At 37.5% G+C, this 18,054-nt stretch overlaps 1 protein-coding gene and 1 pseudogene across 2 annotated transcripts; both read left to right on the forward strand.

Moving 5' to 3' along the window:
- Window positions 1-3,667: 3,667 nt before the first annotated feature.
- On the forward strand, window positions 3,668-6,413 carry LOC145129571 (hydroxyproline-rich glycoprotein family protein). Of its 2 annotated transcripts, none has more exons than XM_079064326.1 (3): window positions 3,668-4,473; window positions 4,902-5,916; window positions 6,004-6,413. In XM_079064326.1, exons 1-3 carry the CDS (start codon window positions 4,414-4,416, stop codon window positions 6,180-6,182), a joined length of 1,254 nt encoding a protein of 417 aa, XP_078920452.1. In that variant the 5' UTR covers window positions 3,668-4,413; the 3' UTR covers window positions 6,183-6,413. The 2 variants fall into 2 exon arrangements, with proteins under 2 accessions (XP_078920452.1, XP_078920453.1); XM_079064327.1 differs by having other exon boundaries at window positions 3,669-4,473; window positions 4,560-5,916.
- Window positions 6,414-10,995: 4,582 nt separating this feature from the next.
- Window positions 10,996-11,923, forward strand: LOC145134678 (calcium-binding protein CML39 pseudogene; annotated as a pseudogene).
- Window positions 11,924-18,054: the final 6,131 nt, after the last annotated feature.

Below are 18,054 nucleotides of genomic sequence, written 5' to 3' on the forward strand. Positions count from 1 at the left end.
TCTACTTCAGCTTGGGCACATTTTAGAGGTAACAAACTGTTACCTTGACTCTATTGCATTTATATCTATTCAAGAATGATATTTGGGGCCATTTTGGTATGATTGAGATCTATTTCGGGTTTGGAGTTTAGATCTAAGGTTGCTACTTCAGATCTACACTTGTGTTGGTCCAAAAAGTCATAAAGCATCAGTCTTTGAGTTGTTGGTGAAGCCCTTTTGTCTTAAACCTTAGCCCTAGAGTGATTTGAGCTTATAACTCCTTGTTTCCACGTAAAGTTTGCAACTTTACGTGAGAGTCACGCCCTAGAGGAGTGGATCCACAGTTTGGAGCCCCTGCAAAACTCGAAAAGCCTCTGCATGTATAAAGGACTGAAGAGACTCGGCGAGTCTGTTCTTGGACTCGGCGAGTCTGTTGAAGATAGGCATGAACTCGACGAGTTGGAGGAACAACTCGACGAGTCTGTTGAAGATTGTCGTGGACTCGGCGAGTCAGAACGCAAAACCCCAACCTCTTATGGTTAAGAGTCAGATCATTGAGTTGAGTGGTGACTCAGTGAGTTGGACATGTTAGGACTTAGAGATCGTTAACTCGACGAGTCATGGGGTGACTCGGCGAGTCGAGTTGTGATATAAGAATTTTATGAAGTTGGGAACTCGGCGAGTCAACGGGTTGACTCGGCGAGTAGAGTCAATCAGGAAGGTTGACTTTGACCTGTTTGACCTTCAGGGGTGTTATGGTATTTTGGATATTTATGTCATGGTTCATTGATGGCATCAGGTGTTGGAGTTTGGAGCAGTGCTTCGGGTCAGTGTTTTCGTGCTTCGGTTCGGCAGTTGCAAGGTGAGTTATCCTCACTATACCCAAGGGTCTAAGGCACCAAGGCCGACCCTTTGATTTGTTATTTGAGATAGTTACTGCTGTGATATGTTGGTTAGCATCCTGGTATATAGGATGGTTATATGTGGTTATGCTTAGTGACCTGTAGTTGGTCTGACTGTCTGTATGCTGGTAGGAGATTACCTGTTATATGTGCACGTGTTGAGCAGTAGTGGAGGGTATTCCATCCCGGTAGGATGATAGGGCCCTAGTGTATTGTCTTGTAGACTATTATATGATTATTTGATAGGTGCACATGTTTGCTAGTATGTGGGCATTCCAACCCGATGGTTGTGGGCCAGGAGTATTCCATCCCGGTAGGATGATTGGACTCATAGTAGGTAGGCATTCCAACCCGATGGTTGAGGGCCTGGGGTATTCCATCCCGAGGGATGATTGGACCCATAGTAGTTATTGTATGTATAGGTGTGTGGGCATTCCAACCCGATGGTTGTGGGCCGAGAGTATTCCATCCCGAGGATGATTGGACTCGTAGTATGTTGGCATTCCAACCCGACGGTTGAGGGCCTGGGGTATTCCAACCTGTCGGTTGATTGGACCCACAATATGCTGTTCATTGCTCTATGTGTATGATTATGTGTGTACGAGTATTTTGGGGGAACTCACTAAGCTTTCGTGCTTACGGTTTTCAGTTTATTGTTTCAGGTACATCAGGTGATCGTGGCAAGGCAAAGGCGTGATCGTACCGCTCCTCATATTTTATGATTTTGTGATTTGGTTCTGGGGATACTCTGATGTTTAAACTATTTTGAAAACAAGTTGTAATAACTTAATGGTTTTTGAATGGGTTAAAATGTTTTAAATTGGCTTGAATTTTATGGGTGTTACAGTGTTGAAGGATCGAAACCAAAAATGCTTATAATATATGTGTTTGAACTAGTAACATGTGATTGGTTTCAATCGGATCTAAGGGTAGTATTGGTGGGAGAATTGTCTGGTTCTATTTTAATGAAAAAGAGAACTAAAGGAAAGTACAATGATAGAAGATTGAGTGAATTTGAGTGTTAAAATGTCAGTATTTATAAATCGTAATTTAAAAAAAAAAGAATAGTTGTTGAGAATTAGGAGAAAAGGGAGAGGAGAGTGTTTTGTTGTTGTGGTTTCTTACCGTATTTGTACCCACTACATAGAGAAAAAACTAACACATTTTCTTCGAGTGTAAAGTTGAGGCGATGGGAAGGAAAGTGAAAGGAAGACAATAAAAAATGGAGGGTACTTTTTCTTCCATTCTCATCCCTTCCCTATAATCTCTTTTTTTTGGGAGATAGACTTTAAAGGAAAAAAATTCAAATTCTTAAAAAAACTTCATTGTCTTTTATTTCCTTCCGATTCTTAAAAAAACTTCAGGACCCATTTTTCCTTCCATTTCTTTCATTTAAAAAAAAAATAACTTGAGAACATGGTGTAAAGGATGGGTATTTTCCCACCCACATTGTCACATCAACCATACTACACCGTGAAATATAATGGTGTATAACTAAAGGTGACAATCGTGTCGTGTTCAGGTTGGTGTGTCATAAAAATTCAATATAGACATGACCCATATAAATATTTGTGTCGTCTTGCTCAACCCTAACCCAAATTATCACATATTTGCTTGTTATTCTCTTTCTCTCTCTCTCTCTCTCTCGTGTGTCTATATATATATATATATATATATATATATATATATATATATATATATATATATACACTATGTGTGATCATCATGTATTACATGAGTTTATTTAAACAAAAACTAAATATAAAATTCTAAACATTTGAAAAATATGAATTTATAAGACAAGTGAGAAAATATTGAATTATAAAAATTAAAGTATTTTTTTCTCTTTTAAATTTAAACAAATAATTTAGATAAATAACTAAAGAAAATTAATGAATCTTTAATTTTGAAATTTTGAAATTAGAAGGAAAGTTCATTAATGAAATTGATATGCATTTATTATTAAATATAAATACTTTTTACAATTTAATAAAACGAAAAAGTTATAAAATGACATGTGGAATAAAAATTAATTTAAAATAACCATAAAATTACATGTGCCAAAATAAATGAGAATTTGACATGTGACAAAAAGATCTTTATTTATTAGGGAGGATATATATATATATATATATATATATATATATATATATATATATATATATATATATATATATAAAATAAACGGATTTATAGGTTAACCAGTAAAATTATTTGCAATGAAGAACATGACCCGTATAGCAAATAGGTCGGTAGATTGACGGATCGGAAAAATTCAACTCAAATCATTATATTTTCATGTCGGATTCGTATCACTCATAAAAAAATTGTCACTTCTATGTATACCTCTTAGTGTAATAGGTCAAAGAATTATATGTTATTTGGGAGTTCTTGTAATTATTACAGTAGTTATCTCATACTAATTATATCAACATTATTTTTTACAAGATAAAACAAATTACGTTGTACCACATGTTAACCTAATTCTAGAAACTTTACTTTCATTTCATATGATGTCTCTTATTTCCATCACAAAAGATTATTCGTTATTTTATATTTTAATTAATTAAATAACAAGAATTAATCATAGAATACTAGATTCATACTCAATTATTTTCCTTTTTTTGTCTTATTATCATTAGTAATTATCTAATTCTTGTCATAAATATTATTATAAGAAAAAACACATGCAAATGCAAATGCAATTGCAAAGTGGATTTAATTTACATAATTGACCTTGACGTAATTACTAGACATACATATATACACCCTCAGAGCCTCTCTCTTTGATTATTTGGCACGCGCATACACTGTTCCCTGTTGCCTGTTGGTCTGATCTCCTTTTGAGGCCCTCCAAATAAAACCAAAGCCTGTTCTCTTCTCTTCTGTTATCATCTTTCCCTTTCTCTCTCACACCTTCTTTTCTTTCTACTTGTATATCAGAGGAAAAGCACCACAAAGGAAAAATCATAAAGGAAAAATCAAGACAATAAAGCACCAATAACAATTAACAATGGCATCCTCTCTTTTCATCTTTTGATCATCCCCATTTTTTATTTTACTTACTCCATTGATCCACCATTCCCTTTTTCTCAAAACCCTAGGCACCTCATTGAGTTGGGTCCCCAAACCTTCAAAAAAGCACCATCACATCCACATACATCCTTTTTTCTTCTTCTTTCATTTTGATTCCCATTTCCCGTTTCCCAATTTCCCAATTTCCCATTTCTTTTCTGTTTTATATTGGTTTTCTTCACTGTTGTAAATCTTTCATCTCTCTTTACCAAATCTGTAAGCTGTCAGCTTCTGCTACAGAACTCATGACTATATCTAATACCTTGTAACCGGACACCCACACACACACTCATGTACATGGATGTACCTCTACCTCTACAGATCGAATGTCAAATAGGGTAAAAGCCTTGTAACAACAACTGAACCTATCAGTCTGTAATCAGGTGGATGCACCTCTTTGTTCCTAAGAATTCAGGAGGTTCAACTTCAAAGGAATTCATTCATTGATTCGCTCAGAATGGCATCAGAGCAGACCCGATTTCTGCAGCACCAACAACAACAACCTGCGTCTTCCCGGGTAAATTTTCATAAACCCTAGATCTAATTACTTCTTGCGTAATGCGTCGTACCCATTTTCATGTTGTGCAATTTTCCTTGAATTAGCTGGTTTTGGGGAAGAACGCATCAAGTACTTGTTCAGATCTGTAAATAATGTGATCTTTACTCTACACTCTAGTCGCCTGTTGTTTTTAATTTTGGGGGTTCAGTAAACTATGCAATTGATGATCCTTTTCCAGATCTACATTGTGCGAGTGTTAGGTTTCCCTCTTATTTCCAAGATGTTAAAGAGATTAGCTATCGCAGATCTGTTACACTCGGTGTCTTCGTTTTCTCTTAAACCTACTTAATTTCAGTCTAACCATGATTACAATTCATGAAATCAAACTCCACACATGTTGATACTCTTTGTGAAAGAATAACAAATTGTTTGATCTCAATCTGCAGCGAAAGAGATGGGGAGGATGTTTAACTGGTTTATCTTGTTTCGGGTTGCAAAAAGGTGGAAAGCGTGTTGTACCTGCATCTCGTATGCCAGAAACCCATGCAACAGCAAACCAGCAAAACGGACCTCAAGCTGCCGGATTAACCAATCAGAACAACGCAGTACACCCATCACTCTTAGCTCCACCATCTTCTCCGGCATCCTTCTCAAATTCTGCACTTCAATCTACAGTCCAATCACCGAACTGTTTCCTCTCTGCAAACTCTCCCGGAGGTCCTTCATCCACCATGTTTGCCACCGGACCATATGCCCATGAGACACAGCTTGTATCTCCTCCTGTCTTCTCCACCTTCACCACTGAACCATCCACAGCTCCTCTCACACCACCACCGGAGCTAGCCCATCTGACCACCCCCTCCTCCCCTGATGTCCCTTACGCTCAATTCCTTTCATCTACTTTGAATCTCAAACGTGGAGATAAAACAAATTACATGACTGCAAATGACCTCCAAGCAACATATTCTCTGTACCCCGGAAGTCCGGCGAGTACTCTCCGGTCACCCATCTCAAGAACATCCGGTGAAGGGCTATCATCGTCTTTTCCAGATAGAGATTTCAGCCCTCAATGGAACCCTTCAACACCTTCTCAAGAGAACAAACCCCAAGATGCGAATTTCTTCTGCCCTGAAACATTTGCACAATTCTATCTCGATCAGTCTTCCTTCCCTCATTCCGGTGGTCGGTTGAGTGTTTCCAAGGAATCAGACGCCGGAAACAACAACAATGGAAACGGAAACGGCGTTTCTGGAGTTCAAAGCAGACCAAGTAAAGCATGCAAACAAGATATTGAAGAATTAGAAGCTTATAGAGCTTCATTTGGGTTTAGTGCTGATGAAGTTGTGTCAACTGCTCATTATGTAGAGATCTCTGATGTTATGGATGATTCTTTCTCCATGATGCCCTCCGAGGGCAAAACTGTCCCAACCCCAAAATCTTGCAAAGTGGAAGCCCAGAAAGGTGAGTACTTTGAGTTTGATATCTACTATGTTACTGTATATGCACATGATTCCACCATTGTAATCTGATTTATGAAATCATGTTTAGATGTTGAGCACAGTTTAACGGATGATGAAGATATATTTTCAAGGATGGGGGGATCAAGAATGAATGGGAAGTATCATCATCAATATCATATGGGAAGGGGGCAATCGAATTCTGATGCAGAAGTTGAATATAGAAGAGGGAGAAGCTTGAGAGAGAGTAGAGGGAATTCCAAATGGTAGAGAATAGGAGGAGGGGGGAATTGAATTGCATAGTTGTGATTCCTGTATGTATTAAACTGCTATCTTCTTCTTCTCCTTGATTCCTGTCCTTGAAAAGCAGTGATGGATGGATGGATTGGATGCTTGGTGTTGTCTATTATGATGTTGTTGTTTTTTACTTTGTTTTTATGGTGTAACTATGTAATCTGGTGGTAAACAAATGAAATGGGAGTGTGACTATTTTCTCAACAATACTATTATTTGCTAATCACTAGTCTTGTAAATTTGCATTTCCTTCATCTTAATATTACTTTATAACACTTTTATTAGGACAATATGGCTATACTATGATATGGACATCATTTTTTATGGTATAACATCACTTTACCCCATCTATAGTCTATAATTTGCTAGTCCACAAGTTTGAATTTTGCTTCGACCTTGTTCTCTATAATTGTCTAAACCATATAAAATGCTTAAGTTATCTATCTAATTTCTTTCCTAATATGTTGCGATATTAACATAATTGACCATTTTTTTGTTTTAATTTTGATTTGACTTTTCTGTTTTTCTTTCCTTATTTTTGCACTTTACCGAAATGACCTTGGAGTTCGGAACCAGTCATTAGAAAAAAATAGTGTGTTTTCCTTATCATTTGCACAAAACACTTATCAAAAAAAAAATATATATATCTACACAAGTCCGAAATAGAAATTTCAAAATGTTTAATATCATTCGCTTTTCAATCAATTTGACACATTTTAAGCTTTTGTATCATATCTATTTCCCAGTTGTTATGTTTCTTTAACTTTTGTTAGATTTCAGTAAACAAAAAAGAAGTAGTTTCTTGAAATCCTAGAATTGTTCATCCACAATGCATAAACTTGCATATCTGCAAATATACCTTTAAATTTCCAACAATTCCCGTGAAGTTATAAAGTTTCCTTTCACTCAGGCCGACAACATCTCGTCGTCACCTATGTCACGAGGATTAAACCCTAGTATAATGTGAATACACAATACGAGACCAATTCAATGGTATACTTAAGGATTTAAATCAAGAACCTTGCGACCTCTGCTTTACCTCAACACATCACCTTCCATCTTTGTGTTCTCACTAAGTTTTAATATGGTCATGTGTAATAAACCATTTTCACGACCCTTTAGAAGATAAACCACTTATTTTCATTTGAGGTGACACCACCTCTAGATCATATAGACAAAGTTTTACAACGTCTTCAGTGCTTAAATGTCTCCAAAACTTTGTTAAGAGCGTTAATTCATCCTCGTTCTAGACAACGACGTACTATCATACCTCACACGAGTATATCATAATTGATAGTACCTTCTATCGTCAGTGACTTCAATCTACCTTTTAACCTTGACAATTATGAGCACTTATGTTACCGTGGGTTTCCATCACTAAACGATTATAGTATGGTGTTATACCCATGACTATCTTGGTAGATGTAACCAAATCTGTTGTCAGATGTTTGTTTAGTGGGGTTGCCAAGTTCCTACTTGTCTTGACATAGACAACTTTGATGTCACCACTTTAGTTCTCTAATTAAATTATGTCGTAGACTAACGTGTCTTGACTTCCGATTATACATAACGTCATATTTTTAGACAGTGTGGCCTCACTGTCATAATACATAGGAATAAATGGCATTAGAATATCCCACAAACGTATATCCAAGAGTAGATCTCTAATCCACTATTCCTCTTTGTTTGTTGTTATTAAGGCAATAAACTCGACCTCCAACGTCGAGTGAGCTAAACATGTTTGTTTCTTGCTCGCCCAAGAAACAACACCACCAACTAGAGTATAAATTCAGTGACTAGTGGATTTTGTATCACTGATGTGATCTATCTATCTAACAATAGAATAACCTTATAGTATTCCGGGAGGTGATGGGTATATCAACTCAAAAGTACTTATCTTTAGGTATTCTAGTAGTTTTCCCACTTCCTTCCGGTGCTTCGTCCTTGAGTGGAATATATATTGACTCAGTTTGCTTACAGAAAATGTGATGTCTGGTCAAGTTCAATGTATGACATACATCATGCTATCGGTTTCACTTGCATATTCTAGTTGATCCATTACTGAACCAAAGTTTACATTTGGTTTCACACTTGAATCAAAAGGAGTGTTGAATTCATTAATATTGAAATGCTGAAACTTTGTCAGGATTTTCTCTATGTAATCAGATTAACGAGATAAATAGGACTACATGTCATTTTCACCTTGATACCAAGAATGGTATCCACTTCTCCTAGATATTTCACATGATATGTATTTCTTCTTCTTAGAAATTCCTTCCACGTGAGTATCAATGATCAACATAGCATCAACATAAAACATAAAGACATATAATGGCTGTGTATTCGAATGTGCATTTAGAATAAATACACCTGTCAACATTATTGTGCTGAAATCCGAAAGCAGTCACAATGGTGTCAGATATCCCATGTCATTGTTTGAGAGCTTGCTTCAAACCGTACATGGATTTAATAAGTTTAGACACTTCGTTTTCCTGTCCGGGTATCATAAAACCTTTAGGTTGCTCCAAATAGATCTCCTCATTGAGATAATAATTTAGGAGGACTATCTTTACATCCATTTGATCAATGTATAGTCATTTCAAGGCTAAGATTGCTATAAGAGTTCTAATAGAACTAATCCTAGCAACCGGAGAATAAGAAGAAGCACCTACTCAGCCATTACACCCACTTTAACAAATTGTGCTTGTCGATAATGGTATCATTAATGATTCAGACTTGATGAAGCCGATATATGTATATATATATATATATATATATATATATATCATGTAGTTACTATAAAGCAACAAATACCCCCCCCCCCTTTTAACCTATTCTATTTGCTCTTCCAGAACTGGGTTAACCCGACAAAGAAGATACTGCATTTCCAAGTTTCTTTTTGTGTTTGATATTCAAATTGAATTTTTCATGGTGTGGATTCTATTTTGGTTTTTATAGGTGTAACTATGGAGGAACCCATGCTGAACTCATCCCAATGGCCATCACATGAGGTGTAAAATTTAGGGATGAGCAACGGGCCGGACACAGACCGCAACGACTCGAAGACTGAAAACCAAAAATCATGAATTACCTTACCCAAAAACCAAACCGTTTTTGGGTATATCGGGTCTGGGTTCGGTCCAGTCCGGTTCCGGGTATTAAACCGGGTTTCGGGTTTTGTATCGAATTATACTTTGGCAGTGTTGTTTACGGTTTCGGTCCTGTTTTGTTCCGAGCACCAAACTGGGTTTCACATCTTTGTTTACGGTTTCAGACTTTGTTTGTCATGTTACTCTCTAGTCTTTAGCATACTATTTCAAATTATAATCTTACTATGTAACATCCATAATTCGTATATTTGTTGTTTGCATAATTCGACTAAAAAATACATAAAAGAAGATGAATGTAAATGTAATAAGTAGCATTATATCATTTATTTATTTATTATTATTTTTTTTAAATCGATGTCTCGTAATTATATGTTACTCATTGTACTGTAATGAATAAATGTAATAAATTTTATGTTGTGTTCTTCAAATAAAATACAATATATTTTGGTGAAAAAATAAAGTATTATTATAATCAATTAATCATATATTTTTTATTATATATTTCACTTGCTTCATATTCGTCAAAAAAAATTCTTATTTGACTTTTATAATTATTTGAGGATGATAACAACAATGACTTGGATCCTTAAAATTCATTTATTTATATTTGGAAACGTGATAAATAAATGATTAGATTAGTAATAAATATTTGCATGTGATATCTATAAAATGAATTAAGGTGAAAATGTTTTCCGGTCCGGTCCCGGGTTAAATCCCGTATTCCGGATACGGTCTGGTTCAAACCCGAAACTCGATTAGCGGTAAAAACAAAACCCGAAAACCGGCCCATTAATATGAATATCCGGTCTGATCCCGGTTTTTTTTCCGATCCTGTCCAATCCAACGAGTCGTATGCTCATCCATTGTGTAAATCATAGAGTATTAGTAAGAGTTTGGGGATGCCAGAATTTGAATCACATACCTTTTATACATAATTCAATACCTTACCTAATAGACTCCTATCTCGTGGAGGAATCTGGATATTGGGACGAATATTTGCTCAAGAACACGAACGTTTATTTAGATTTGAGGTTTGTTTTTGAAATTTATATATATATATATATATATATATATATATATATATATATATATATATATATTATCCGTAATGTGTTTAAAATTGTGTAATGTGTCTAAAAAGCTGAAATCTAAAATTTATCGTTTTGTCAGAAAATTGTACATTTGATTAGAGTGTCAACGATTAGACACAGGACAAAAATATATGACTCCGAAACGAAATTAAGACAAAATTTAAATCCAAATTTGCTATGTTGGATTGTTTTTGCGTCAGTAAGGTAACATTGCATTGTGTATGTTGTGTTTATGTATCTAAAAAGTTGACGTGTGCTATCGTATTAGATAAAAACACGATAATGTTATCCGATTTAACGTCTAATATTTGATGTATCATGAAAATTAGTTCAAAACGTATTAAAAACAAACAAGTTAAAAGTCCGAATTCCTATAAATTCTAGATGTATTTGTGTAATCGATTCCATACTTCGTAAACGTGAAACATAAATATGACGTGTTTCAGGATCTATAATTTACTTTAGTATCTTATACAAATACATACGTTTAAACGAAAAAAAATTGAATAAGGAAAAACTTTAAACAATAATTAATAAAAGGATAAGTCTTAATTCTTAAACCATTTTTGGGGAGAACGCGGCAATGGTTTTAGTCGGCACACAATCACCGGCACGCACCGCCCACAGCTTCCACAGAGCCACCTCCTTCCTTCCTTTCCATATTTATCCATAAATAAATCTACAGATTACACACGCACTACGCACACCTTTCTATAATTTCCTTATATAAGTAACCCTCGGATTCTATTCCCCACTATATTGGACACACAAGGCCACAAGCATTTCTTCAAACACTTAATTTGCGAGTAATTTAGATATGAATCCAGGTGATTCAAATTCAGCTACAACTTCTCCAGTTTCTTCCTTCGCTAGATTCTTCAAGAAATTAGCACCCCCCACCAAGAAATCCCCGAAAGATACATGTGAGGCGTCCTTTTCAGCTCCGCTTTCTGGTGGTTCCGATGACGATATTCATCAGGTGTTTAATTACTTTGACGAGAATGGAGACGGGAAGATATCGCCTGAGGAGCTGAAGAACAGGTTGAAAGGGGTAGGAGGAGAGGAGCATGAGTTATCGGACGAGGAGGCGGAGATGATGGTGAGGTTATCGGATGCAGACGGAGACGGGATGTTAGGGTTGGATGATTTCGCCAAGATGATGAAGGAAGGGGAGGAGGGGGAGTTGAGGGAGGCGTTTGTGATGTATTCAAGGAATTCATCTGTGATCACGCCCAAGAGCTTGAAGAAGATGTTGACACAGTTGGGGCAGTCGACCACCGTGAACGACTGCAAGGCGATGATAGGAAGATTCGACGTTAATGGAGATGGAGTGCTGGATTTCGATGAGTTCAGGGCCATGATGAACTAAGCCCTAGCTCAATTTCAGATTCTTTTATCTGTGTAAAAAAAAAAATGAGGAATTATTTTATCTTTTTCCCTTTCTTCCTATTCTGTAAAAGTATAGAATTTGTAAATACATTGTTAATAAATAGATGAACACGGTCTTTAACAGAAATTGAGATTAATATTTGATGGAACAAAAACAGTTTTTCTATTTGCAAACTATACGACGATCAACTCTCCTACACTATTTGGACTAGGTAAAGATTATTTACATATCAATTTAGTTAACATTACATTCACACATGCAATTAACTGTGGGATCACACATCGGAGATTGCAGAAATCAATCACAGATCATGCGATTGTATTGAATCTACAAACGTTTGATTGATGATCGATTCCTTGTAGGGGTGAGTTGAGAGAAAATGACAAAAAGTAATCAAGAATGGGTGACGATCGATAGAAGCAAGAAGTCAGGGGAAGCGAGAAAAAGGTGTTCTTCAAAATCGTTTAGGACCAATTGTAATGCGATCAGGGAAGGACTCACATGAAATGAATCTTCAAAAGATATCACAATCAGTTTATGTAACGAACTTTCCTAATCACCTGGGAATTTGTGACGTAGGAGAGATTTGTGAAAAACAAGGCGATTGGTGGTTGCTTTTATTGCCTCAAAACTGTCAAAGATTCGGGTTTGTTCGGTTCATCCAGGTTAAAGATATGAAAGATATGGATAAATTGTTGAAGCTCTTATGCGACACGTCGATTGGGCAATTCAGGTTGTTTGCATCAAAGCCAATGTTTGGGAGGTATGATCATGTGAGCAAGCCGGTAGTACATGCAAGGCTGCAAGCAAACCAATGGTGCAATTTCAAAGAGTTAATCATATGTAGCAAGTTAACATGACTTCTTACTCTAAATGTTCTCAAGAAGGATATGACCGGAAGAGCCATGTGGAGGAGAATGTGGTTCTCTTGGAATCGATCGGTCACACAACTAATATTTAGAAGTGACTTATGTAATGATAACGTTAAAATCTTCCATTTTATTCCAAATATTGATAAATCTATGTCGTATTAAGGGTTTTAGTAAGGTAACCATGAAGTATGTTGGGGGTTTATGTAACATAAACCATGACACGTATCACAATATAGTTCGTTTTGGACCCATTCGATATAGAAACTTTCCGGTAGGTCATCAATCTTGAAATTGCTCTCTAGGCATGCTTAATCATAGAGTTCTTGTGAGATTTGTTGTCCTCATGGTTTTAAAACATATTATAACAAATAAAATATCACCCCTTAGAAGGAATGTGTAGTTCTCATTCACAGTCAATGTGGTATAAGATGCATCTAGCCACCCACTTTAGGGGAGAGTTGTAACATCTTGTTTTTATTTAATTAATTACGTCTTTAATTTTATCACATAAAATAAATAACAATTATGCATACAAGTTTACAAGGGATAAATCATTTGTGAGGGACTAAATGGGACGAGAAAAATGTATAGTAAGATTTAAACTCTAGATTCCGAGAGCAGATTCTGCAAGTCACAAAAAGAGAAACAACAAATTTACAACCTAGGTTTTCGAAATCTCCCAGCATATTTCATAATCCGGGCGTCTTCTGCATGCAATGTTTGAGAGCTTCTGGCTTCTAGCTTTTAAGAAAACACTAGTAAAAAAGAAAAAACCTTGTTCGGCGACAGGAGCGTTTAACTTTTAGCCTAAACACAACGCTCCAAAATCAAAACCTACATGGAGTAGCTTTCAACAAAACGCTCCAAAATCAAACGCTACCCGCTACCCGCTAACCGCTAGTTTTACCAAACACGCCCTTCATAATTGTAATGATAACTTTGTTTTTGTTAAAGGTTTATATGTGAATGATAATTTAAAAGTTATGTTTGTTAACGTCTATGCTCCATAAGATGTTAATAAGAAAAATGAGTGTTATGGATGAATATTTTGAGCATGATAAATATATACAATGGTGAAGTGGTTATAATAGGTGATTTTAATGATGTGATAGATTCTTCCAAAAGAAGGGGTCTATTTTTTTATCAAAATGTTCTTAATGCTTTCAATGATTTTATTATTGAAGTGAAGTTGGTTGATGTAGCTATCCGTGGTTATAATTGCATGTGGTCTAATGTTCCAGCTTCTGAAATGAGAATATTTTTTTAAGCTTTCAGAGGGTTTACTTAATTGCATTCCCTCATGTATCACTTCAGATCGTCGTTTGTCGGACCACCGATGGATTCTTTCAGAGAAGCCTGTTAAACGTGCTGTAAGCGTTTACACAAATAAAATTTGTACAACAAGCATGCACAAAAGCAACCAGTGGTGTGGGAGCGAGGATAATCCTAGAAAGAGTGCCTAGGAAGTTAGTTGTAGCTTATAAGCGAAGTAGATGTTAGTGTGCCTAGGAGTGGTCTAGTTCAGTGCCTTAGGACCTTGGGACAAATTCTGAATCGACTACGGATAGGTGTGGAAGGTAGTATGGGTCCGTAATATTGAAAGCACATGATCCGTATCAGATTCAGGAGGAACCTCAAGGCTACTAAGGAACTAATAGGAGTGTGGTCTGGTGTGTTGAGCATTGTGTTTTGATGTCTGATCTTTCCTTGGTATATATTCAGTATGACGACTATTGAAGGTTCAGGATTAGGAGCTGGAAGCACTGGGAGAGCAGGCCTAAGTGAGGAGGAGATCCACCGGATCATTGTTGCCGGAGTGGCCGAGCTGATCAGGGAGGCGACTACAGAGTTGTTTGGGTTGGTCAAGACCGCGTTGATCGAGCAGTTTGATCGAAGTTATGCCGTCATCACGCAGGTAGCTGCTGCTACATCTACAACAGTCGTCACCATTGCAGGATCTCAAGGAGGCGGGGCGATACAATACCGAGAGTTCAGTTATATGAAGCCTCCGGAGTTCAGAGGCGACATAGACCCGATCATCGCTTCGAGATTGATTTCTGACGTTAAGGGATGTTTCTTCACGTGTTCATGTCCTGATGGAAAGAAGGTGAAATTTGCGCTAAATCTTCTTCGTTGGGGAGCGAAGGATTGGTGGGAGTTTGTGACCCACAGATTTTTGTATGCAGAGTGAGCTTTAGTGACTTGGGATCAGTTTTTGGATATGTTCCGAGCAGAGTATGTTCCTCTTGTGGAGTGGGAGTGACTGGCACATGAGTACCTGTTGCTCAAGAAGACGTCGAAGTTGGTAACGTAGATCACCAAGATGTTTACAGAGAGAGGTCTTTTGGCCCTGAGTATGCCGCTTCAGAGCATTCACAAATGTCGCGATACTTAAGTATGCTCAAGACGGAGATTCGAGAGTTTGTATCTACTCAACAGTACCAGACCTTGACTGAGATGCAGTCAAGCGCTAGGAGGAGGGAGATTTAATTGTAGATTCAACAAAAGGAGGAGGGAACAACTTCAGGACAGTATCAGCCGGCAACCAAGTGGGTCAAGTTCGCCGACCCGGGTTTAGGATCAGCTGAGGGGAGGAGTTCCGAGTGTGGCAGGTGCAGGAAGTTTCATGATGGGAGGTGCCGATCGTTTGTACGTCACAAGTGTGGCGAGGAGGGTCATTTTGGTAGGGATTGCAGGTGGAGTTCGCAGGCTTGTTTCCATTGCGGTCAGGAGGGCCACTTCAGAGCTCGTTGTCCCTTTCTCATTTTTGGTGAGGTGTTGGACCCTAAACCCCTAGCTTGGCAGTTACCTGAAGGTTGACGTGGGACAACGGGAGTTTCGGGGGCCAAGGTTTGAGTTATCAGTTCTTCTATTTAGTCGATTGTTGTAGTGTTGGTATTCATCTGTATTTTCTGTTTATGTTTTGAAGTTCAGTTGTAATTTTGGATGATCAGTTTAAGGGAATTGTCTTATTTAGCTCTGTTTAAATTGATTTCTTATTATGAATGGATTAATTATCCTTTTCCTCGATGGTATATGTATTGGAAGTTTATGAATGATGTGTAGGTTTAGATTCTCCTATGTATCTGGATATCAGTGGTTGGGATCAAGTGGTAGAGTTCAAGTTAGTATGGGTATCAAAGGGTTGTGAAGTTGTTAGATTCTAACATACTTCAAGTGAGAGATAATGGAACCTCGTAGCAGGAAGACCCTATACCCAAGTTCAGTTCTCAGTCAATATTTTTCCAGGTTGAAGATGTCTGTGCAACTGTTGGATTTCCCTCGATTTCCCTCGATTTGTATTAGTTATAGTTGCAATAGAAATCTATAGGGCATGCTTGTGCATTAGACTATAATGTGTTAGGAGCCTAGGTTGAGGGATGCGATGAGGGCTTCCTTGCTTGTTCTTGTCTGATTGGGGCTTGGAAGTCTGAGTCGCGGACCAAGGGCCTGTGGTCAGTTAAGTCTTGTTGGGATCAATCTGCGTCTTGTTAGGCTGCGAGTGTTATTGTTGGTTCGTAGATCAGGGGTAAGCCCAAGTGGTGTTGTTGGTTAGCAGATCGAGGGTAAACCCGAGTACTATTGTTGGTGAGTGGATCGGGGGTAAGCCTGATTATTGCCAGTAGATAGCTGAGCAGAGATGTAACACTCGATTTGGGTATGTTCCTTTTTGGCCCTTTGTATTTAATTATTGCATTTTGGTCCATGGAGTAGTACGCGGGGCGTACCACTTGGTACGCTTAGCGTACTAGCTGAGAAGCCAGTATGCGGGGCGTACCACATGGTACGCTTAGCGTACTAAGGTAGAGTTGGATCGAGGGTGCGAGGCCTCGTATACTGGACGTACGAGGATTACGCTTGGCATAATATGCAGACTTGAAAACCCTAATTTTAGGGTGTTGCACCTTATATAAAGTCCTTAAGTCCCTAGGGTTGGCCTCTTTACTAGCCTCCATACCTCTTAAACCCTTAATATCGACCTTTAGCCTCCATTGTTGTGTTTTTGAGCTTTTGAGAAGAAGTTGGTGCTTATTTTTCTCATTTTGAAGGGATTGAAGAAGAGTGAAGTTGTATTGCTTGGTGTGAAGCTTATAGATCCAGAATCACCACTCATTTTGCAAGCATTTGGAGGTATCAAGTTCATACCTTGGCTTTTGTATTCTTAGATCTCTTTATGTATTGATTTTTATGCTTTTGGTCCCTTTTTGGGTTGGTTGATGAGTTAAGACGTTTGTGGGGCTTGTCCTTTTAGATCTGAGCATGTTATGAGGTTCTTAAGCATAAAGGTGCAAGCTTTATGGGGTTTTTGGTCACATGCATGTATTAAGTCACCTATTAAGTCCTTAGCTTTAAGAGCCTCATTAAGTCATGCATGCACGTAAAGTTGGCAACTTTATGTGATAAATCAACTCAAGGAAGTCAAATCTAGGTTTTGGAGTAAAGTATTTATGGATTAAGAGTTGGAAATGAGATTTGGCTGAATGGGTGAGTACGCGTGGTGTACAAGCTCGTATGCACCGCGTACAAGCCCTAAAGCGAGTAAGCTTAGTGTATGATATGTGTATTCTTATACATATTTTTATACATTATATCTTAATATTTTAGCCTTTATTATTCTCTTTTAGAACTAAAAGGTACTTATAATGCTTTGAATTATGATTTGCAGCTATTAGTTGTCGATAGAGCGGAAAAGAAAAGATTGGAGCGGAAATCGGGCTTAGAAGCAAAAAGAAAGAAAATGCTGAAGACTGCTATTACGCCCAGCGTAATGCTGAAAAGAGGACTACGCCCAGCGTAGTTAAGGTTACGCCCAGCGTACTGGGTATTTATCCAGACTTCCTAATCGCGGATGGATTCCTACTACGCCCAGCGTAAACCGACTTACACCCAGCGTACGTAAGTCGGTCCCAAGGGTTATAAAAAGTGATTATCAGCTAACCATAAGGGGGATTCCGACTTCTAACCTATTTTAGTCGACAATTAACTTCTGTTAAGCCGTTTTGAGGGTCTAACAGGCGGCCGGAAGGCCGTTAAGCTGACGGGAGCGAAGATCTGAAGGATTAGAGAGCGGATTCGTGTCGGTAATCATGTGGTTTGTTGTCGTGACCATGCTTAGCATTCCACTGTGATACTATTATGTTTTTGCTTTCTGATTTTGGTGTTAAAACCATTTACTTTGAGTTTATGATTAAATAAAACCTTGATTATTGGATTAATTGCTATATTGGATTGTTTGATTCATGTTTAATTTATCTTGCTAAGCTTGTTAAAAGATCCTTACGTGTTAATGATAATTATTTGCTGTTAATTATTAAGTATATCGAGTTGTATGAACATCTGCTTGATTGCTTGTCTCTTATGATTTTGATGACCATCAAGATTATA

This window comes from Lactuca virosa, chromosome 8 (assembly GCF_052849685.1).
Source record: "Lactuca virosa cultivar CGN04683 chromosome 8, Lactuca_virosa_CGN04683_v6, whole genome shotgun sequence".
NCBI lineage: Eukaryota > Viridiplantae > Streptophyta > Magnoliopsida > Asterales > Asteraceae > Lactuca > Lactuca virosa.

Excerpts from the sequence above, each read along its gene's own strand:
- LOC145129571 (XM_079064326.1), top strand. The coding sequence starts at position 4,414 with ATGGCATCAGAGCAGACCCGATTTCTGCAGCACCAACAACAACAACCT. Across the intron at positions 4,474-4,901 it reads AACAACCTGCGTCTTCCCGG|CGAAAGAGATGGGGAGGATG; the intron begins GTAAATTTTCAT and ends CTCAATCTGCAG. Across the intron at positions 5,917-6,003 it reads CAAAGTGGAAGCCCAGAAAG|ATGTTGAGCACAGTTTAACG; the intron begins GTGAGTACTTTG and ends AATCATGTTTAG.